The sequence below is a fragment of the Lithohypha guttulata genome (genome assembly GCF_036872675.1).
Source record: "Lithohypha guttulata strain CCFEE 5908 chromosome Unknown scaffold_3, whole genome shotgun sequence".
In the NCBI taxonomy this organism is placed as follows: domain Eukaryota; kingdom Fungi; phylum Ascomycota; class Eurotiomycetes; order Chaetothyriales; family Trichomeriaceae; genus Lithohypha; species Lithohypha guttulata.
This window is the reverse complement of record NW_027042752.1, coordinates 2,972,169-2,993,840: the sequence shown is the minus strand read 5'-3', so window position 1 is coordinate 2,993,840 and position 21,672 is coordinate 2,972,169. Positions and strand designations below refer to the sequence as shown.

The 21,672-nt window shown below is 49.4% G+C and overlaps 8 protein-coding genes across 8 annotated transcripts; 5 read left to right on the top strand and 3 right to left on the bottom strand.

Moving 5' to 3' along the window:
- Window positions 1–814: 814 nt before the first annotated feature.
- On the top strand, window positions 815–2,651 carry LTR64_004880 (uncharacterized protein; the record flags this gene model as incomplete). Its single annotated transcript, XM_064899224.1, has 3 exons — window positions 815–857; window positions 949–984; window positions 1,069–2,651. The coding sequence occupies 3 exons, from the start codon at window positions 815–817 to the stop codon at window positions 2,649–2,651; spliced, it is 1,662 nt and encodes a 553-aa protein (XP_064755181.1).
- Window positions 2,652–2,918: 267 nt separating this feature from the next.
- On the bottom strand, window positions 2,919–4,140 carry LTR64_004879 (uncharacterized protein; the record flags this gene model as incomplete). The annotated part of the gene is made up of 2 exons (XM_064899223.1): window positions 2,919–3,657; window positions 4,004–4,140. The coding sequence occupies 2 exons, from the start codon at window positions 4,138–4,140 to the stop codon at window positions 2,919–2,921; spliced, it is 876 nt and encodes a 291-aa protein (XP_064755180.1).
- A 1,189-nt stretch (window positions 4,141–5,329) lies between these two features.
- Window positions 5,330–7,116, top strand: LTR64_004878 (uncharacterized protein; the record flags this gene model as incomplete). Its single annotated transcript, XM_064899222.1, has 3 exons — window positions 5,330–5,780; window positions 5,830–5,893; window positions 5,943–7,116. 3 exons carry the CDS (start codon window positions 5,330–5,332, stop codon window positions 7,114–7,116), a joined length of 1,689 nt encoding a protein of 562 aa, XP_064755179.1.
- Window positions 7,117–8,828: 1,712 nt separating this feature from the next.
- Window positions 8,829–10,138, top strand: LTR64_004877 (uncharacterized protein; the record flags this gene model as incomplete). The annotated part of the gene is made up of 2 exons (XM_064899221.1): window positions 8,829–9,640; window positions 9,694–10,138. The coding sequence occupies 2 exons, from the start codon at window positions 8,829–8,831 to the stop codon at window positions 10,136–10,138; spliced, it is 1,257 nt and encodes a 418-aa protein (XP_064755178.1).
- Window positions 10,139–11,310: 1,172 nt separating this feature from the next.
- On the top strand, window positions 11,311–15,945 carry LTR64_004876 (uncharacterized protein; the record flags this gene model as incomplete). The annotated part of the gene is made up of 1 exon (XM_064899220.1): window positions 11,311–15,945. The coding sequence occupies one exon, from the start codon at window positions 11,311–11,313 to the stop codon at window positions 15,943–15,945; it is 4,635 nt and encodes a 1,544-aa protein (XP_064755177.1).
- A 498-nt stretch (window positions 15,946–16,443) lies between these two features.
- SCJ1 (DnaJ-related protein scj1) lies at window positions 16,444–17,709 on the bottom strand (the record flags this gene model as incomplete). Its single annotated transcript, XM_064899219.1, has 1 exon — window positions 16,444–17,709. One exon carries the CDS (start codon window positions 17,707–17,709, stop codon window positions 16,444–16,446), a length of 1,266 nt encoding a protein of 421 aa, XP_064755176.1.
- A 432-nt stretch (window positions 17,710–18,141) lies between these two features.
- Window positions 18,142–19,239, top strand: LTR64_004874 (uncharacterized protein; the record flags this gene model as incomplete). Its single annotated transcript, XM_064899218.1, has 2 exons — window positions 18,142–18,316; window positions 18,362–19,239. The coding sequence occupies 2 exons, from the start codon at window positions 18,142–18,144 to the stop codon at window positions 19,237–19,239; spliced, it is 1,053 nt and encodes a 350-aa protein (XP_064755175.1).
- A 72-nt stretch (window positions 19,240–19,311) lies between these two features.
- On the bottom strand, window positions 19,312–21,413 carry LTR64_004873 (uncharacterized protein; the record flags this gene model as incomplete). Its single annotated transcript, XM_064899217.1, has 2 exons — window positions 19,312–20,313; window positions 21,297–21,413. The coding sequence occupies 2 exons, from the start codon at window positions 21,411–21,413 to the stop codon at window positions 19,312–19,314; spliced, it is 1,119 nt and encodes a 372-aa protein (XP_064755174.1).
- Between the last annotated feature and the right edge of the window lie 259 nt (window positions 21,414–21,672).

Sequence of the window (21,672 nt, the reverse complement as noted above, 5' to 3'; positions counted from 1 at the left end):
TCAACGACCTTTGACCTATCGAAGCTTCTGGAAGACCAAGTAACTGTAGCAGACGTTAGCACATCTATTGTCCTCAGCAACAGCCGACAAAAAACACTCACCAATCTGCTCCATCGGTAAGGCAACCTGCCTATGTGCCTGCATGGTGTCACGATCTATGGCGTGTCGCCCATGCCATTATGCGGCCGAGGCTACATCCCCGTCCTTAATCTCGGATATGGACAACAATGACAGACGTTTCTCAATTCATTTTCCTCGAGTGAGGCCAGTGAAGGCAACGACTAGCTTCACGTGTGCCTTGAGACACATGCAGACCAGTCCTTCAATCTTCCCACAGCAGTGTCAATTGCGTTTGGCGCCGACTCGTCACTTCGAGATACTCTACCATGTTCGAGCATTCTTTTCGATCGTGTGTTCCCTCACCATAACAGCGTTCTAACTACTGTCCCTAACTTTTCAGAGGCTGCCAACCACACACGGATACCAAGCCTAGGCTGGACCAGGATGAACAAGAGGCAGACTGCATTGTCTTCCATCGGCTGCTCCTCGTGGCATACATTCTCTCCTCAACCTCGATGAAGAGTTTTTGCAATTGACCTGCAAAGTTTCGAGGCTCCTGCAATGTACCGTGGCTCTACCCGACACATGTAACATGTCACTAATGGGCTCGCATCCCCACCTAGTGTGGTAATGCAGGAGAACCAGATTGTGTGGTTGCAATGCCGCATATCGGAATTTCTAAAGATTACTAGTACGTCGAAGGATCTCTGGTCTAGAAAGGACTTTGAATATCAGTACATATAGGCGCAAGTCCATGTCGGGCTTTCAAAGTCTGATCCTTCTTTTTGCAGCATTAGGTAAGTATCACAGTCGCTTGGTCAATTTGCTGTCAGTCATTCGTTTCCACGGTCATCATGCATATACTAGCTTCATACACTCTCCTTTCAGTGATCAGCCTGTTGGTGCTGGTCGACTGCTTGCCAGGTAGGTCAACGATGTATATCTGCCACACTGCCATGCAAATTTCTATTGCTCTGAGCTCGTATAGAGAATTCTAATGTCGCACAGGTCATCAGGCTCTGGGTGTTGACCACCTCGAGAAAGATCTTCCCACGCCGACATCAGCACCTAGATTCGTACCTTCGAAACGCAAGGCTGATGTGTTATCGTTCACTTGCGATAGTACCGTCTGTTCAGTCTTCGATGTCACCGCATCTTTCCTCGGTACTTTCAATCCTGCATTGTTTACGGCAACAACTTCCATCACTCCATCATCATGCCAAGGCACAGGTTGCTCGACCTCAATCCCTCTTCTGACTACTGGTGTATCGACCGGGACTGGACTGCCAGGACCCATCTCAACGAACTCAAGAGGCCCTTTTGCGAATGGCACAGATACAGCACAACCTACCGTTGGCCCCACTGCGTCAGGAACGATATCCATCTCAGGCACTGGCATCTCGCCCAGTCCTAACAGCACGACTTACGTCTACAGCACTTTGACTTTGTCCGTCACCACTTACACAGCCCCTTTTCCGTGGTCTGCATGGACTAGCGGTCCTGTCACTGCTGGAACAGGGGCTTCTTCTGGTATTCCGACTTCATGTACAGAAGATGCCACGTGGTCCAATAGCACCAGCTCCACGGGCAGTGACGATGCTATATCGACCTTGGCCGAGGCATCACCCTCAAGCACGACTGATGCAGCCGCAACAAGCCAAGTGCAAGAGTCTGAATCCCGTTCGTTCGTCTCCACAGCTACCTTCGTTTTCGCAGAAACTACCAATTATGTGCCTATACCAGATACGTTTCCCAGCACATTCCCTGACGTTGCTGGTCCCGAAACAACACCATCTACTACAGCTACTGATTCGGATGAACCGTCAGTCTCGACTTATGGTTCAACTTCATGTTTCTCCACAACCAATACTGTCACTTCTGGCACAGCAAGTGCAGTCATTGCTGAAGCAGATGTTGTTTGCTATGGTATCTGGTGTGAGGATGGTGTCTGCACAGACTTTTTGACCCGTTCTGCCTTATACACTTCTACTGTCGGGGCACCCTCCCCAACTGGCACTGGTGGTGCTGTGGTTTCAGCCTCTCCATCTTTCAGCTTCGAAGCAGGTCGACAGTCAATCAGTACGAACAGCTCCGATATCGTTAGTCCCACTGCTACATCTACATCATCTGAAACCTCTGAAACGTATATACCATGGGCAGCCTGGACGGCGACTCTATCAACAATCACGAGTAGCTCCTCATCAAGCAACGGTGCAGTGTCTACCTCGACTTCGTCTTCGTCGCCATCCACTTCTATCGGTCCTGCCGTCAACCCTGACGAACTGGAGGATAGTGACGATGACGATGAAGGGGAAAGTGACGACGATGTTGACCCTAACGATGATCGCAAGATCCGAGGTCGTTCCCTGCACACTAAACATAGACGTGCAGCAGTGAAAGCCAAGCGACACGAGGCGAACCAAGAGAAGTTGAAGCCCAGCAATACACGACCAGAGCAGAAATTCGATGGTTTGCTTCAGAAGAAGAGGATTGAGAGCGCGAAGTTGGATACGATGCAGGCAGGAAGTAGTGGTAGCTCGTGCTGCAGTGGTGCGCTTCACTGTTGGATCGTCGGTGGGACGAGATGTTGAGGCGGGCACGTTGAATGGTATACATGGTCTGAAAGCAACAGAGTGGATTGATATTGAGCTCGTCTGGGAGCAAATGGTTGTTCTCGTGGACACAGGGTGACCGTTTGTGAGTCAGTTGACATCGCCATAAATAATGCGTATGGATTGGTCCAGTTGAGGTGATACACTGCCATGTATTAACGTAGTAAGCACCGGGAAGACATGGTCTGAAGATGTTGCCAAGTCGATGCACAGTTCCTATTGTTAGACTAGGCATTGGTCCTCACCTTACATCTCTTCCATGAACATCTGCTTCCTGATTGGTCCCTCATTAGATCTCTTCCACTCACTCAACATAACACTGAGCTCAATCCTCGCGTCTTCGACAATAGCGTCCATATTGATATCGTTCCTATCGTAGCCGAATGGATCCTCGAGCTGCGAAGCAATGGCTTCGATACCATAGAGCGTGAACATAACAAGTGATACGATGAGTATTGACCACCAGTGACTCTCCTCTACAATGGCAAGAGGCAAGATGGCACCGAATAGAGCCAGGACTTGTCGCTGATGGATCATGATAGCGATAGGATAAGATGTGAATCGTATAGTTTCCATCTTTCCGTAGGCGTCCACCAGCGTGTTCAGCTGTACCGTCATTTGACTAGCTTGAGGAGCGTGAAACCATCCTCGGTCGTGGCCGCGTTTGATGAAACTCTCGATCAAGGTTGTAAGCTCGATTGGAAGTGAGAGGCCTTCCTCCTCGTGTCCTTTAAGCCCGAGTGGAAGGAGTTGCGCATATTCTGGATTGAGTCGTGGTGTGATTGCTCCGGAGTATCTGTCAATGTCTTGTGACGTGATGGGTGCCCAGGCAGCACCCCATTCCGATCTGAGGGAGTTTTTTATGGTGCTGGGCAATGCCATCAATACTCGGACTGTCCGTTCGATGTCTGCGGACTCCGCTTCGGTGATTGTCGCGCCAGTCTTGTATGAACAGCACAAAAATGATCGAGTGAGGTTGCGGAGACTAGTCAGTATAGCGGTCAGATTGTTCCGACCATCCCAGAATCTAGAGTAGGACGACTGGTTGCGGAATACCAACATCAAGCCCACGACAATGGACAGGGAGGGCACCTGGTGTATCAGCACACAGCAAAAGCAGGGTAGACCTTGGGCTTACAATGGAAGGTGGCATGTCAGCACGGAAATGTAGGAAAAGATCGGAGGAAACAACAAGGGCTGTAAACATCGCATGGAGGATGACCGGAAGAACGATGTGACTGTGAATAGCACCTTTGATAAATCGGAGCACGAGTGGCCATCTTTGTGAGTTGTAAGTACAAGAGCTTGTTGCAAATGCAATGCTGACTTACCTGCGAGGCTTTCTACGCGCGCTGGTGTTCTTGTATGGAAACGTCACATGGCGTCTGGCGTTGAGCTGAGAGAGAACGTCTTGTGCTGAACCATCGCTTATACTGTCGTCCTCGAGCAGTGAAGGTTGTGGTGTCATAGTGCTGAGCTAGTGTATGCCGTGCTGCACGTATGCACCATAGCTACGAAAGCTGAATGGTCGAGCTCCTCGTCCTTGAGAGGTGATACGAAGCAAGGGAGGAACTGGAATGGGCGGAAGCACCACGGCACGTCCCTCGGTCCCCGGCCAGCAAAAGTGTCGGGGTTCCCATAACAAAACTGCCGGCGTCCCCCCTGACACTGTTGCTGACCGGGACGCTCCTCTAGATTGCCGTAGTAAGGTTCAGCACAGAAGCGATCAGTGAACGCTCAAACAATACTCCGGCACTAATTTCAATATAACCACTATCGTTAAGCCTCATCGTAATCACTATTTATCACTGTCTGGCTCCTTGTTCACTTACAAATCATCATATACTTCGTTGAGCAGACACGAAATCCTACGGACCAATTTTGTACCGTACCGCGGCTCACGACTGTTACATTCTGATTGCACTTCAAGGTAGTAAGAATATTTCGTGTTTCAGCCCAGCCTGTAACAGCACTTTCTCAGGAAGTGTGACAGCTGTCTAGGGCTGAGATACGACGTTACCCATAGCTGCCAAGAAGTGTCCTGAGTGTCAGCGCATTTCGTTTCGCCCTCAAGAACCTTGCTTGCACAATGGTACCGTTCTTCTGGTGCGAGGACATAGGACGTTGACCATTGATCTGTGACTAGCCGATCAGACTCACATTTACTGACCCACGTGAAGAGCATAGCATGACTATACTGGGAGTGTTGAGGTATTTTATCTTATCTCTGCTGATGTACTGACATGGCTTTTGGAGTGCATGCAGGCAGCACGAAACGTTAGCGTGGCATTTTCCACTCTCATCCCACCAACTAGGCAGCCAGATGCATGTTTGCACGGAGAGGTTGACAACGCTATAGGTCTGTCCTCGTTTCCAGTACAGTATCTCGCCTATTTCAGCGGACGCTAACCAATCACGGCGACTCGTTATCCCATCGGTGTAGAGTTCGCCCGTCCACGGCTGTAAGGTTGGAATACGATCATGTCTCGATATTGATTACACCTACTATTTACGAGTTTACTATGTATAGAGCTTCTTCTGTATATATGGTCATCTCCTGGCAAACATGATGAGACACCGGATCATCGCCTTCAATACCTTTAAGAGTCAACAGTGTTGTTCGACAAGTCTCAATGCAACCACCAGCAGCATCACTCATGTCAGACCAGATGAGGAATAACGACGAGAAGGCTGAAATGGCTTCCAGTTCCCAGCAGCCGGGCTCTGGCAATTCCTCAGTCAGTTTGAAGCATGATGATCCACCACCAACCTTTCAGCCAGGGCGACGCTTTTACCTTGCCTTCCTCGCCCTGGCTGTTCTGACTCTTATGGTCGCTCTTGATGGTACATCGCTCTCAGTCGCACTTCCCGTGGTTGCCCAAGCTCTTCGGGGTTCGGCATTGGAAGCTTTTTGGTCAGGCACATCGTTTCTGCTGGCTTCGACGGTCTTTCAACCGAGCTTTGCGCAATTATCTCATGTGTTTGGTCGAGTACAGATGGTGATGGTTGCGATTGCGCTCTTCTTCGCCGGTGTCATGATGGCAGCAGTAGCCAAGAACTTTACTCTTCTTCTTGCTGGACGAACTGTTCAAGGTATTGGTGGCGGTGGTAAGTGGCGCACCAATCACAATCCCAGAGGAAGGCTAATGTTGTATAGGTATCATCGCACTTACCGAGATCATGGTCACCGATCTTGTTCCTCTGCGCTATCGAGGTCAATGGTACGTATCACGTGTACTTCCGCAGGAGATTGTTTCTCACCTTCCCTAGGGCAGGCATTATCGGCGGTTGTTGGGCGATCGGAAGTGTTTCGGGTCCAGTCATCGGCGGAGCTTTCGCTGAAGTATCATGGCGATGGATCTTCTGGCTAAATCTGCCATTCATCGGAGTGTCCTGTGTCATGGTGCCACTTTTCATCAGGTTGAAGCTTGCACCTGATAGCCTCATTCGAAAGCTGAAACGTGTCGATTGGATAGGGTCTGTCATATTTGTTGGATCTGCCTGCTCATTCCTCATCCCAGTGACATGGGGAGGCGTGATGTACGACTGGTCATCCTGGAGGACGCTGGTACCGTTGATTGTCGGCGCGGTCGGCATGCTTGCGTTCGCCGCATACGAGCGCTTCGTCCCTGCCGAGCCACTCTTGATGTCGAGCCTCTTCGCGAACAGGACTATAAACCTAGGCTGGGTTTTTGCAACTCTCCATGGAGTCATTCTCTGGATGCTGCTCTACTACCAGCCCCTATACTTTGAAGCGGTCCGAGGATACAAGCCGATCATAGCTGGAGTTGCCCTATTTCCAGCGACATTCACTGTGGCTCCATTATCAATTATCACTGGTCTGATAATCACAAAAACTGGCCGGTACCGATGGTCCATATGGAGTGGCTGGGCTGTCGCTACGCTTGGTCTCGGCCTTCTTGTCATCTGGGACATCAACAGCTCGATACCCGAATGGCTCTTCACCGAACTCGTCAGCGGTATCGGCCTCGGCGTTCTTTTCCCATCTCTGCTATACCAGATTCAGGCTGCTGCCAAGCAAAAAGACGTTAGTTTTGCTGCAGCTCTCTTCAGCTTCTTCCGAGCATTTGGACAGGCTATCGGCGTTGCGATAGGAGGCGCCATCTTTCAGAACGAGATGCAGAAGAACCTCTTGAAGACGCCCAGATTTGCAGACCAGGCGGCAGCACTGGCCAAAGACGCAGCAGCTCTTGTGCAGATTATTCACAATGCTAGTGCTGATGATCAGGTGGTACTCAAGACAGCCTACACTGACAGCTTGAGGACGATTTATATCGTGCTTTGTGCATTGTCTGGTGTTTGTCTGATAGCGTCGCTTTTCATTCAGAAGTACGACATCAATATCGGTCTTGAAACTGAGCAGGGTCTGATGGCTGAGAAGAGGAATGAAAGAGTTGAGAATGAAACGAAAATTGCGGTTTAGTCGTGATTCAGCCTCGGTTTGGTTCTGGTTCTGGACCAGTTCGGTTTGGGTTGCGATTCAGTTGAGAAGTATAAATGTAGATATGTATAGACTAGTAGACAAGACTCAAAGCCCACCCCGCTCTAGATACGATAAATAATGCAATAGTAGTCGCCAGTAGCCTGTTTAGCTCACTGTCTCTTCACCTCGATGTCGCTTGGACTGACACTGCCTTCAGACGGCCAATATTCTTCGCGTCCAGAACCCCATCACATTTCAATCGAGGAACAAGATTTTGAGTACACATAGTATGCACCAGGGCGTCCTCCAAAATAGTCGCTTTTTCTTCAATGGGATCATACCTGTGTCACAATGTGGACCCACTTTGAGCACCATCTCTGCGTAGGCCGGTGTCCAAGACCAGTCCCGGCTTTTCAGCGATTACAATTTCGAAGCGACAACTTGGCACGTTCTGTCGAGAAACACTTCCTTGGAACCGGTGTTGCAACCATGTCAGACGGTACAGTCCTGATTTGGTGCAAGCGAGTGAGTCGGAGTTATCGTCCATTATTTTGAGCCGCATTGCTTGGCTGCAATGTACGATATACGAGCGCAGAGCCTCATGAGCATATTGTAAACACATATATGGAGACCAAGCAGACGTTGATTGAAGACACACTTCCTGTGAAAACAAGGAAACTAGTTCTTCCATTTTTACTTGTGTGATAGCAGAGCAATAATATCTTGACCATGGCTATGGAGGCTAGTCACGCAGACACTGAAGCTCTCCGTTGTGATCGGAGCATCGAGGCTGGAGATACAGCAGCCCAGCACAAAGACTCGAAAGATATCACAGCGTCAAGCCTTGGGGATCGAGAAGGAAGTGGACTCAGAAACCCGGCTCAACCTAAAGATTCAGAAGATGCCCAAAATTCAACACAACGCGGTCAAGGAGCCGAGCTCGGGAATTCCACTCCATCCAGCAGCCCGAAACAAACGCATCACACCAATGCGCCCTCACGAAAGAAGAAGGTCAAAAGGATGTTCATGAAGACAATGAAAGTTCTCATGCTTCCGGTTCTAGCTCCACTCTTCTGTTGTTACTGTTTCTATGCCACAGAAGTAGCTGACAAGGATCCGTGGGGCGCTTCAAATCCCAGAGAGCTTAAGAAAAAAAAGAAAGCACAGAAACGCAGAAAGAGGGAGGTGACACGGGACAAGGGAGGAACGTGATAGGAGAGATCGAGATAAGGTATATGTTCGAGTCGTGATGTGGTATACGAGGAAGAGAGAGAGAGCTTTGGTGTGATTCCCAGGGTACGCTGGATGACGACCACGAGCTAGTACTTTTAGCTTTTAGCACCGTGGACCCCACTTCCTCTTTCAAGTGCCAGTGTTACATATAAAGGAGATAGTGCGAACACTGATTCTGATCGTATTATTAGTAGATATACCTGCAGTCCATCTACTCACGTCCCAGTCGTCAAAAGTGTCAGGGGCACGCCCTCAATTACAGGTTCTGAAGCTATTCCATATGCGGTTAGTGCCACCTGGCAGGAGTCCTCCGTGGACTGACCTTGTCATGGTATGTGAACGGACCAGATGGCGACCTCGATTACAAATTCCGACAAGAAAGGGTCGCTGCCGATAGTCGCGATGTCTTTACTCACGGCGTGCTCACGGGGTTTGATGCGACAGCACAACAGCGAAGATTCGTACCAGAACCAAGCATCATGTCTGAGCAAAAGGCTCCTACAATGAAGCGGTGGCCATATTTATCTGCCAGCATACCTTTACGGCCGAGCGCTCTCAAATTTGTGGTTGGGGCATTCGTTATCACTGTTGCGCTGTTGACATGGACAAAATACGACTCATTTTCACAGACTCTGGACAATCTCTCATACGACTGGTCAGTATGCCAACCAGACATCGTCTCCTCTGTCGTCGAGCCCGCCGTTGAAGCGCAACCTGAAGAATCACACAACGGAACGAATGCTATGCAGTCTTTGCTGCCTCTCAAAGAAGCCGAGTCACTCTGCGCCAAACACGAAATGAAGCCATATCCTCGACGAGAAGGTCATCGTAAAGTCTACGACCTATTCCTGGTCGGCACCGAGCTCGACTGGACGGAAATCAGGTTGAATGAACTTGCACCATACGTGGACTATTTTGTGATTCTGGAGGCTGAAAACACGTTCACGAACCAGTCAAAGCCAAAATACTTTAAGAAGAACTGGAAGCATTTCTCTCAATTTGAGTCCAAGATAATCTATCATGTGCTCAATGAAGATGCAATCAGGCATGAGGGCAACCCCTGGCAGCGTGAAAAGTATCAGCGAAACGCACTTGTCACGCAAGTTTTCCCTAACTTGCTTGGTGACAAGGCTCCTCAGATGGGTGATGTGATTATGGTGTCAGACGTGGATGAACTACCACGGCCGGAAACGATCACAAAACTACGAAACTGCGACATTCCTGCTCGAACTGGGCTTCAGAGCCGTTTCTTCCTGTATTCATTCCAACTACGTAGAACTGACATGGAATGGTAGGCTAATAAGATGGACGATTCTGCCGAGCACCAAACTGACTTTGTCCCAGGTACCATCCACAGGCTACATTCTGGCAAGGCGAGAAGACAATCTTGCCAGAATCGCTTCGAATGGACGGAGTAGCATATCAATTTGGCAATGCATCTTGGCACTGCACGAATTGTTTCTCAACCGTGGCAGATTTTGTGACCAAGATCAAGTCGTTCAGTCATACCGACTACAACAAGCCGGAATTTGCCGATCCGGATGAAATTGTACGGCGGGTTCGCAACGGACTCGACGTCTTCGATAGAGATTACCCGTATCAGAGGGTCGAGTCAAAACAGATGGACGCGCCGCGATATGTAATTGAGAACAGGAGGAAGTTTGGATATCTTGTCGATCGAGATCCTCCTAACGCCAATCTCTACGACTACTCTGCTACCGACGATCAAGATGGGTACGACAAGAGTGAGGTTGATGACTCTCTCGTTCCATATGTTCCAGGCAGCTAGGACGGTGCATCTCTGTCAGGTCAATGTAAAGATTTGGAGACAAGTAGACTGGTCGTAAAATGTTGATGTAGTAGAACAATAAACATGAGCCAGTGCTTGCGGTTTGGGAAAGACTAAAAGCCAGTTTCTCGGTACCAACGTCGTTTAATTGAGGAATACGGATTCATTTCCCACGTGGATAAACTTCCTGCTGTTACGCCTCTCACGTCAAGAATGTGGTGATGGCTCAGAGAGATCGTGATCGATTCGGTAAAGTTATATTCCGAATAACAAAGTTGCTGAACTAATACGGTTTCAAGTACTGCGATACCGGACAGCGCTGGCTAGTCAGAAACGATACTGTCTATGTACATCTCGATCTACCAATAAAATAATTTCGTGGCGTCTGCAGGCTGTAGATTTATCTAATTCTGACCTTTATAAACCCTGAATTGGGGATGTCCAGGTCAGTACACGAGCACATTTGAAATCGAAGATATTGGTAGTGCTTTGAGATGAGACAGTGGACTGGTCGATCAACGCCTCGAATAAACACTTCAGTTTCTTTCTCCGGTACAGGCGTCAGGTACATAGCAAATGTTGTGTTATTCGAATATGCACATTTTCAACCGCTTCAACTCTCTTTCTGACCAGTGAGAGTACTGCTATGCGTCCAGTGTTTGAGTACCAGTCAGCTTGTTGAAATGAGATCAGTGGTCAAATCGACTTTGTAGATACTCCGTACAATGGGTGGCGTGCAAGATGTAGAGTTCTAGGCTGCAAAAGGCTATCCACTCCTCCACGCTGTTTCTTCATCTGCACTGAACGCAGTTGCAGGCATCACGCGGGATCGACCATACGCAGTGCAACGCGTCAGAAACGTCCCATGCAGTCGCTCTCTTCTTGCTACGCGAGTGTGAAGAGGGCATAAGGAAATAATATCGGACCGCGCCAATTTGGAACACAACATTGACCTCATTTTACCTCACCCGTTGGGCACCATCAATCAGACAGTCAATACGAGTAGCAGGGCTCCAAAACAGACAGCAGACCGTATGTCGCCGCCATTGCCGACGTGATCAACGGCAAGCGCAGTTTGCCCACGTCAGTGTTCGTGTTACGGTTCCTTAAATGCACGAACCTCGCTCGCTTACGAAGCCTTGATCGCCCAGAGTCCTTCCTGCCGCATTACTATGGTGCCTTATGTTGGCATCTCTCGGAGCCCAACCGATCCGCGCTCGTCTGACCAGACAGTGAAGGGCCTGAATGGTGCTGAGAACGGGGACACAGATGGTGCGACATTGAAGAAGACGCTTTCGCGCCCACAGCAGCCACAGAGGGCGCTGGCTTCACGGCAACCAGACCATACATCCACAACTCCTGCTCTTTCTAAACAGCCACCCCAGCAGCACCGGCAATACCGCCACCATGGCCGCAAAAGATCCGCTTCTGGTAGCAGCATGCATCTCGACCTTCCACAGCACCCGTCAGCTGCCGATACTGCCTTGGCTGCCTTGCAGTACCTCCCCACACCCGTCCTCGTTCTCAATTCTTTGAAGACTATCGTCCTCGCAAACGAAGCAATGGGCAGATTACTGGGGCTACATAGCAGTGTGGACCTTCCCACAGATGCTGTCAGTCTCAAAGGTCAATCCTTGTCGCAAATAGGCATTGATATGATCTCCGATGGCGTTCCTGTCTGGGTTAGCTGGGACAAATTCTTGGACAATCTGACCGCTGGTAATGTAGTACTCCCACAGTCACCCTCGTATATGCCAGCTCGCTCACCGGGAAGTGGGGAAACCACTCCCACTGCTGATGCAGAATCTGAGAGACACAATACTTTGGTCCCCGAGAGAGGTCGCTCTTCCTCACGCAACAGATCACCTGCTCAAGATACTATCGTCGAAGTCGTCATATCCTCCTCGAGTCTGCAGCGTAACGGCTCCTCACGCCCTTATGCTTCCCGCCACCATCAACCAAAGAGTCCCTCCATACAGGCCACCTGCAAGATGATCATATCCATATGGAATTTGAATGATCAGCAGTTTTTTACCTTGAGCTTCACTGCCAGTGGTCATCATCATGCAAAGGGCCGACATCACCCCACCAGCCATGTTACCCCTCGAGCACCCTCGACAGCATCTGGCCGCTCGCTTCATTCGAGCCACTCATCCGAGACGCCACGTTCATCCACTCCTGTCTCGACAGTGACCTCTCCCGCCGATCCTAATATGCATTCGCCTTTTCTTCCTTATGGCGCCCCTTCAAAATGCTCGCCAGCCAACACTTTCACTGAATTCCAGAAAGTCACGAGGATGAAGGACGCCATGCTCAGTGCTATGAACATTCCTGTTATCTCCATGTGGCGCGATGAAAGTGTCGTCTTCCCAAATCCCGCCGCTCGCCGACTGTTGGCCGTTACGGCTGATCCCACAACTGAAGAGAGCTATGACTTTATGTCTCGATTCAGCCCTTGGACTGCCGACTTCAGCAGAGAGTTGACCGAGGATGAGAACCCCATCATCAAGTTGTGTAGGACACAGCAACCTTTCGCAAGTTGGCAAATAGGCTTGATCAACAATGCAACTGGGAAGAAGTCCAACTTCGACGTGAGCGGCTACCCTGTCTTCGATGACAAGACGAATGAGTTTTTCGCAGGCCTGGTGGCCTTCAAGGACGTGACAGAATATACCGAGAAGATTGCAAGCCAATTGGCTGAAAACGAGTTGCAATTTCAGCTCATCTGCGATACCATGCCTCAGATGTTGTGGACCACCCGCCCTGATGGTTTTCATGACTACTTCTCCCAGAGATGGTATGACTATACAGGGCTTATTCCGGAAGAGTGCCGTGGAGTGAATTGGCGCCTCCCATTCCACCCCGACGATCTGGAGATTGCTGGACCCAAGTGGATGCACTCCCTTGCCACTGGTGATGAATACCTGGTTGAATACCGTTGTAGGCGAAAAGACGGAGTTTATCGCTGGATGCTGGGAAGAGCCTTACCTTTGAAAGACAAAAACGGCACAATCGTGAAGTGGTTCGGCACGTGCACCGATATCCAAGACATCGTGGATGCGAGAGAAATGAGCCAAAGGGGACGACAGCAGCTCGTCGACGTTCTCAGTGTTGCCCAAATGACCATGTGGGTCGTGGATCGCAAAGGTATATTGACTCTGTTCGAGGGACAGGCAGACGATGCCCTGAATCCAGAAAAGATGAAACCTGACCTGGTCGGCACGCCTGCTATCGCTGCCTTCAAAGACCACATAGAACCTGCAAGGTTTACTGCGATCACAGAAAAAGTACTCTCGGGTAAATCCCCCCTGGAGATGGTCGAAATCAAAGATTTGAGTGGCCGCTGGTTCAGAGTGCAACTCATGCCTCAACGCGGTCGTGCTACTTCGAATGGTCCACTTGAACAAGACGAAATTATAGGCGTTATTGGCACAAGTATGGAGGTCACCCAGATGAAAGATAAAGAACAGGAAAATGTCCGTCTTATCGCAAAAGAAACTGCTGCTAAAGAGGCAAGCAAGATGAAGAGCAGCTTTCTAGCCAACATGTCTCATGAAATAAGAACGCCCATTGCAGGTGTGTTAGGCATGTCAGAACTACTGATGGATACCGACCTGGACCAGGAGCAAGCTGAATTTGCACAAAACATCCAACGATCAGCAAACTCACTATTGACCGTCATCAATGACATATTGGACTTTTCCAAAATTGAGTCAGGCAGACTTGACATTGAAGAAGTTCAGTTCAGTTTGACAATTGTACTCAAAGATGTTGCGAAAATGCTATCTTACGCTGCTACAAGGAAAGGCTTGGAGTTTACGAGCGAGCTGAACCTTGGAGATGTGGAAGACTTCAGGCTACTTGGAGATCCCGGCAGAATCAGGCAGATATTGACCAACCTTCTAACAAACAGTATCAAGTTCACAGCAGACGGCTATGTGAAGCTCAGAGTCAACATTGTCGAACCAAAACCTGATACTATGCTAGTCGAATTTATTGTGGAAGACACAGGCATTGGAATTGAAGAAGAGGTCAGAAAGCGACTCTTCAGACCCTTCAGCCAGGCGGATTCTAGCACTGCTCGACGTTTTGGAGGTACTGGCTTGGGCTTGACTATCTGCAAGAATCTTGTAGAACTGATGAACGGTCAAATATGGCTGGACTCCAAGTTAGATCAGGGTACAATTGCGACGTTCAGAATTCCATTCAGAAGACCCGAATTTTCTAATGAGACAAATGGCCCGTTAGTCGAAGTGGGCGCACTACCGGACCGCGTGCATTCAGAAATGTCCTTGTCTATAGACAACAACAGACCTGCCGCAGGAGCACGTCGAATTTCTCCTCCTTTACCACAAACTCCTCATCGTCTCAGCAATCACGCCACAAAAAGTGAAAGCGCCGTTCCGATTCAACGTCATAAATTTCATGTTCTTGTGGTCGAGGACAATCCGGTAAATCAGCAAATTGCTCTGAGGTTCATCAAAGGTCTCAAATTTTCTGTGGGTGCAGTGTGGAATGGTAAAGAGGCTTTACAATATTTGCTAAAAGCAACTAACAAGGCACTGCCCGTTGAAGAGAGAGCTAAGCACCCAGTACCTTCTCTCATACTGATGGATTGTCAAATGCCTGTTCTTGACGGCTACCATGCTACTCACATACTCCGGCACCACGCACCTTACAAAGACATCGAAGCGATTAAGCGCATCCCTATCGTCGCAATGACAGCATCGGCTATCCAAGGTGACCGGGAAAAATGCGAAAAAGCTGGTATGGACGACTACCTCTCTAAGCCGGTTAAGAAGCCTGTTCTGGAGCAAATGATCCTAAGATGGATCGATGAGAACGCCAAAGTCAATGCGGAAAGAGAGAGACCAAAACCAGCTCTTTCACGGGCTGGCTCGGACCACAGCTCGAATTGCGTGGATGTGGACAGTATCGCTGTCGAAGTTCTGGGTCCAACCCCAACGCCGGTCTCTCACCCGATCAACGAAAGACCAGATGGTCCTCAACGCCTTCAGACCGTCCGACGGAGGTCCAGCTTGCATAAAGTCATCATGGCTGGCCAGACGCCTACTATGGAGACAGAGGCCGATAGAAGTGCTACAAGGGTTGCGCAGGAGGAGAAAGCCACAAGTCTACGTGATGCGAAACTTCTCGCTGCAACAGAAACAAGGCCCACTCTTAGCCAGAATCCATCTTTTCAAAACTCAAGTTCACTTGCCGAAGCGGCCGAAACCCCATACCAAACCACGACAAGTCCGATACCACGAAGCTATCCGACTCAAGGCAACAGCGACACCAAAGGAGGCGTAATGGCATTAACCGAAGCCAATGTACAAAAATTCAACCGAGCAGTCAGCAGTCCTTCTCGAAACCACGAAACAGAAGACTATTTTTCCCAGCCGCATCCTAACGATACCTACGGTAGCGAGGTCGTGGTACCCGTAACAGACATTCCAGGCCCACCACCAGAAATCCTAAGTCCTGGAGGTCATCGATCTATAGCGACGAAAGACATACTCAGTCAAATACCCGAATCCTCCTCAACCTTCACCACTCCGAATATCCCTGACTCAAGAGCGAGGAATTCGCCGGCGCTGAAAAGGACAAAATCCGAAGCAGTCGGCGCAGGAAAACCACCTCCGCCCCCGTCATCTCGCCTTCAAGACCGCTCATCCAGTGATTTCTTACGAGACTCTGCCTCGACGGTACGACCGGAAGATTACCAGAAGGCACCACCGGTGAGCAACAAGATAAATTCTGACGCGAGTAAGAATAGTAATCGATACCGCGGCACGAAACCTTGACCTTTTGGATCTTGATATGATGAATGTAAATTTGCATTTTGAAGGCGTTCTTTTGGGATATTGAGATGATCATCACTATGTGAGGACGGAGATTATTACTATCATAGTATATATAGACTGGGCCTGCGCCCGCGCCGACGCCGTGATAGGCGCGAGAGTGGGTAATGAACAATCAAATCAATCACTTACCTAAAGAGACATTCTCCTTTAAAAGCTGCTCCAGCATTACGTTGTGTGTCGTCAAGTCAACACAGTCAGCCTGGAGATATTTTCAGGGTTCTGCGAAACCCTTCATAGCCCTTTTCCCACGCATCTGAAGTAGTCGAGATTTACGGAGTCCGCATATCGAGATCGAAACTGATCTTGCAAGCCAGGTAGAATACAGGAACCAACCAACATTCTTGGTATAGAGTCATAATGCAGAGAAAAAGTCTATTGGAAAATCTCTAATAAACCATTCTATTCGAAGAGTTTAGCTCCTGATCATCTGTCCTACTGCTATAACTCATCTTTAACCCCCTCCTTCCCGCCAGGTATCGGCCTCCCACTATCCGTCAACAAATCAACGCCATTCTTTTTCCTCCACTTCTCCCACACAGCCCAGAACTCCTTCTCCATTGCGCCCGCCATTTGATCCGGTAGTACTACAGTATATTCCACGAACAACCGGCCATGCGATGCGTGGTTCTCATCGTGTTCGTGGACGTGGCCGTCGTGCCAGGTCGGCATGCCTTCGTCGTTGATGGCGTCGACTTGCCCTGGCTGTACGACTTGTCCTCGCTTGCGTGATAGTGGCACAATATGTCCGTCTAGATGTGTGAGGTTCCGTGTCCAGTCGCCCATCCAGGCTTCGCGGAGACTGAGGATTTCTCTCCAGTAGAGATCTCGACCTTTGCGGCGGAAAAACGTTCCGTCAGTCCTGTGTTTTCTGGTGGCTTCGTCGGATTCTTCGGTTGAGAGGTGTGGGTCGAGTTCTGCTATCATTACGTTGAGGTTGCCAGCGACATAGTCGGGGTGTTCTTCTGCTTCGTTTTCAAAGACGATTTTGTGGCCCTTGGGCATACCCGGTTCTATTTCGGCGACGAGGTGAATGGGTTTGCGGACGACTTTTTGGCCGTTGCAGGTCTTGCAGGGTTTCTTGATGGTTTTGCCTTGGCCACCGCACGCGTCGCAGTGGGTTTGGATTTGTTGAAACATTCCTGGGGCGAGCATGTGTTTCTGGATTACGATGCCGCGGCCGTTGCATTTGCTGCATGTTTCGACTACGCCGTCGGCGGAGCCTGAGCCGCTGCAGGTGTCGCAGATTTGCTGTTTCTCGAGACTGAATGCCACTTCGTTACCAGTGTAGAAATCTCTTAATGGTACACTTAGTTTCACCTCCATGTCTTGACCTCTTCTGACACCCTGCTGTTGTCGTCCGCTTCCACCGAAGAATTGCGAGAATAGGTCAAAGGGATTATGCGCCTGCTGTCCTCCTCCACGTTTGTGGTTTGCTAGTCCTTCATGGCCGTATTGGTCGTAGATCTTGCGACTTGTAGGGTCGGAGAGTGCCTCGTATGCTTCGGCAACTTGCAGAAATTTCTGCTCATCCCCGCTGGCTTTGTCTGGGTGATATTTCTTGCTAAGAGTACGGTAGGCTCGTTTCAGATCTCGATCGTTACATGATTTATCGAGTTGGAGGATTTTGTAGAGGTCTTCTGTTGCGGCAGCGAGACACAGAGTGATCAGGAGAATTAGGACAGGCAGTACGGTAGAAGACAACATTGTGAACGACCTCCCTGTTCGAAAATATTCAAAAATCACAATTGAGAGCGAGCCTGCACCCCCAGAAGGAGGTTCGGTTTGGATATGGTGTTATGAAGTTTTTGTCATGGTTCGTGAGTGCTCGTTGCATGAAATCCAACACTGCTTTCTCGACACGAAGGGCAGCTGCAACCTAGTAGAAGTGACTGTAATCAGAGAGTCCTCCTGATTGTATCGTGATATTGAATATCTGGCCATTCGTCGATGCGCCGCCCGATATTCACCCGGTCTGACGCACTTGTCGCTCCACAGTCCAGAACCAGGAGTAAATGAAAGTGTTTGCAGAGGATTAGTTTACAGACGTTTATCTGAGAACGTATATGCTTACATCCGGTCATGATGATGTACTGATGAAGTACCCGCGGTAGTCTGTGCCCTCAAAAGTGCACAGCAATGTCGAGGGATGCTCTCCAGAAACACTTGCTTACCCTCCTGGAAGACTACAAGGACTTCAACTCCAGCCCTATTGAGACGCAACCTATTCCGACAGCACTAGACTTCTCGAAACAGGTATCTCGAGGGTACCCATGTGTCTACAAAGCATATGACAAGGTGATGGATGCCAGTGGTAAGGCCTCGACATGGATTGATCCTTCCTTACTTGAATTTCCAGCCATGTTCTGGACTGAGAAGGACCTGATCAGCCTGGTTAATGACACAAAGGTAGAGGTTGCAGTAACACCTAACGGTATGGCGGATGATATTGAACAGGTTGATGGCGAGCCTGAACCAGTATTTCTATCACCAGCCACTGTTGAGATGACCATGTCTGAACTGCTAGCTAAGCTCGCAAGGTCTACAAGCACCTTAGAAACTCGTGAAACAGCGTCCACCCCAGTTTACTATCTTCAGTCCCAGAACAGCAATCTCACGACCACACCACTCTTCCGAATACTCAAGCACGTCCCAGAGAACTTTTCATTCGCACAACCAGTCTTGTCCGAACCTGAAGCGATTAATATATGGATTGGGGACGAACGATCTGTGACCTCGACTCATCGTGACCCTTATGAAAACCTCTATCTTGTGCTGAAAGGGTCAAAGACCTTTACGCTGTACCCGCCTGCAGACGAGCTTACGCTTCCTACAAAGTCTGTGCGCACTGGTAGGTACAATTACGATGAGCAGTCGCAGAAGTTTTCTACCATCCTGGACGAAGCTGAGTCACCTGATAATCCGTCGCCTCGTATACCGTGGGTATCTATCGATCCGCTTCGTGCTCGGGAAGAGTTAATAGCTCAGTACCCTCTATACGATCACTCAACACCAAGAAAGGTCGTGGTACGTGAAGGCGAGATCTTGTATCTACCTTCTGGTTGGTATCACCACGTTCAACAACAGGCGGGTGCTTGGGATGAAAGTGGCAGACGCGCACCATGTATCGCAGTCAACTACTGGTTCGACATGGACTATGAAGGAGAGAAGTACATAATGAGACAACTGGTCGGCAGGCTAGCTGCTGAATTAAGAGGCGCAGACCACGCTGGGTGACGACATTAATTGTCCTTCTATTCTTTTCTATATATCTACAACTATTTCACACAATCTTACTTTCTCTACAATCTAGTCCACTAAATAGCTCACACGACTTGTCCCTTTCGACCTACTGATCTTCTTCACACTGACCTTCCCACACCCTTTCGTCGAAGGTACATGCGTTCCACCACAAGGGTACACCTCAAATCCCACAATTTCCACTACCCTTATCCTCGTCACTTCATCGTCCGGACCTGTAGAGCCCTCAACCTCATCACCACTCTCATCCACCTGCGTCGCAATCTGCGTCCACACCTCATCAGACGGCAACAGCCTCTCCAGCCCACGATTTCTAAAATCCTCCTTCCGCCACCATCCGATCCGAACCTCCGCGTCTTTGTCCACAAGCTGATCAACCGCGGTCTGTATCTCGGACTTGTACTTCCCGTCTATCGATCCTTTAAACTCGCAACTTGCGGCATCGGGGAAATGACTTGCTTTCAATTCGTCAAAGTCTTCGATTTTATCTTCGAGTAGTGAGCGTGTTGCGGTGCCGAGAACGTGCCCTGCTGTATGTAGTCTTGAATACAGGTGTCGTTTATCGGAGTCCACTACTTGTATAACCGATAGTGAAGAGGGTCCCGGTTGAGCAATCGACTCATCTATAAAATATCCGAAGTGGAGGACTGTGCCGATATTGGTAGCTGAGGTGCGGGCCATGGCGACTTCGAAGAACTTTTGTCCTTCCTGATTGCTCCCATACTCCGGCAGCGTTGACAGCGTCCCAATGTCGCTGGGCTGACCTCCCCCTTGAGGATGGAAAATCGTGGCTTCGGTGGTTAGAGCGAAGATCTGCGCTCCGGGTGGCGGATTCGAAGCTGGTTTGAAGAGCTGAGCATCTGCGTCAGGTAGGTCTGTTAGACGATGTATTGAGGTGGTCTTTGTTTCGAGAGTGTACGTCTGTTGGTGAGACCCGGATTGAAATATGAGGTTCGTTTTGGCAAGGTCTGATAGCGATGATGTAGAACCATTTTGTATTGGCCCGGCGGACGCTGGCTGTGTACTGCTCGTCTCTTGAGTTGATAGTGGCTATTTAGATCATGTCAGTCTCTGCTCGACATATCAATTATGTAGTGTGAGGCTGTAGCAGCCCAGTGGCGCCTGAAGAGATCCAGACGTCGAAATCTTCTTCAACGGACAGCCTGCTTGCGCTATGGTGTACTGGAGCAAGAAGCTGATTGCCACATACCATCATATAATTAGCGTCCTGGTGGTACAGACGTTGTCGCTGAGCAAAGGTAGGATATTGACCAGACGCGGTAAGTCTGGGGTAATAGTGAAATTTATGCAAGACTAGCAAAACGTTATATCGGGATTTCGTCCAGGTTGAATCGTGTGCTCGTCGTCTCGTTAATTGTGCGAGGATCATATGCGCTGCACGTCTATACAAATGCGCTCATTGATAATTACACATAATTCAAAAAGACATAAAAGTAAGGACTACTCTGCACGACGACGTGGTCAGTAGTACCTGAAGCACGCCCTTCGGCGATTTCGTTGGCTCGAACGAGTTCTTCCGACTTCGATGAAACTATGCTGCTTGAGCGAGCCAGATGACTGGACTTCGAAGTCATTGCTTATGGTGTACTTTGTACTTAAAAAGACGTTGTTTTGTTACTGCATATCGTAGGTAAGGACCAAACAAACCTTGCAAGCCGCAGCCTCCCCTGGTCAATCTACCAAATCCATCGTCTTCGTCAGCAGATCCGCGCACACGTCAACGCAGAAGTCAGGATCGTCGACACCCCCTGGAGGGCAAACTAGTTTCTGAAAGGTCGGCTCCTTCATGATTTGTCTGAGGTAACAGATTGTATATTCAAGTACCAGACCTCGAAGCCTATCACGTCGCCCGTCGTAGCGCATGGTGTGCTTGTATGAGTAGCGAAGCAGTGCCACGACATCACAAGCTCTTTCTTGGCGGAAGTTCCATTGAGACAACGTCAGCCGAAGTTTCGAGAGACTCAATTCCACCAGGTCCGGGCACGCAGACCTATCGGAAAACTTATACGAACACCATTCTTTTGAGGACTGGTATAATCTCCAGTATAGACAAGTTCAATGAAGCGAAGGACAGTGTCATCGTCGATATCGTCGTCGACGGCTTCGATCTTTATCGTTGCTTCTTGCATAGCGCTATTGAGGCACGCGGCAAATACAGTGGACGAGCTTGCAAGCAATTCACCATGGATATAGAAGGTCTCCGTCTCAGGACCATGTATCAGGAATGGCTGAGAGGAAAGCGATCTAATGCCTTGTTAGCAGCAGTGGCAGCGAATGCAAACCGGGAACTGACTTTGCGCTGAGGATACCTGACATCTTGAACCAAGTCAATATCGAAAGGTTGCGAGTCAGACAATGCTGTGAAGCTGCAGCAGTGATGAGCACTTT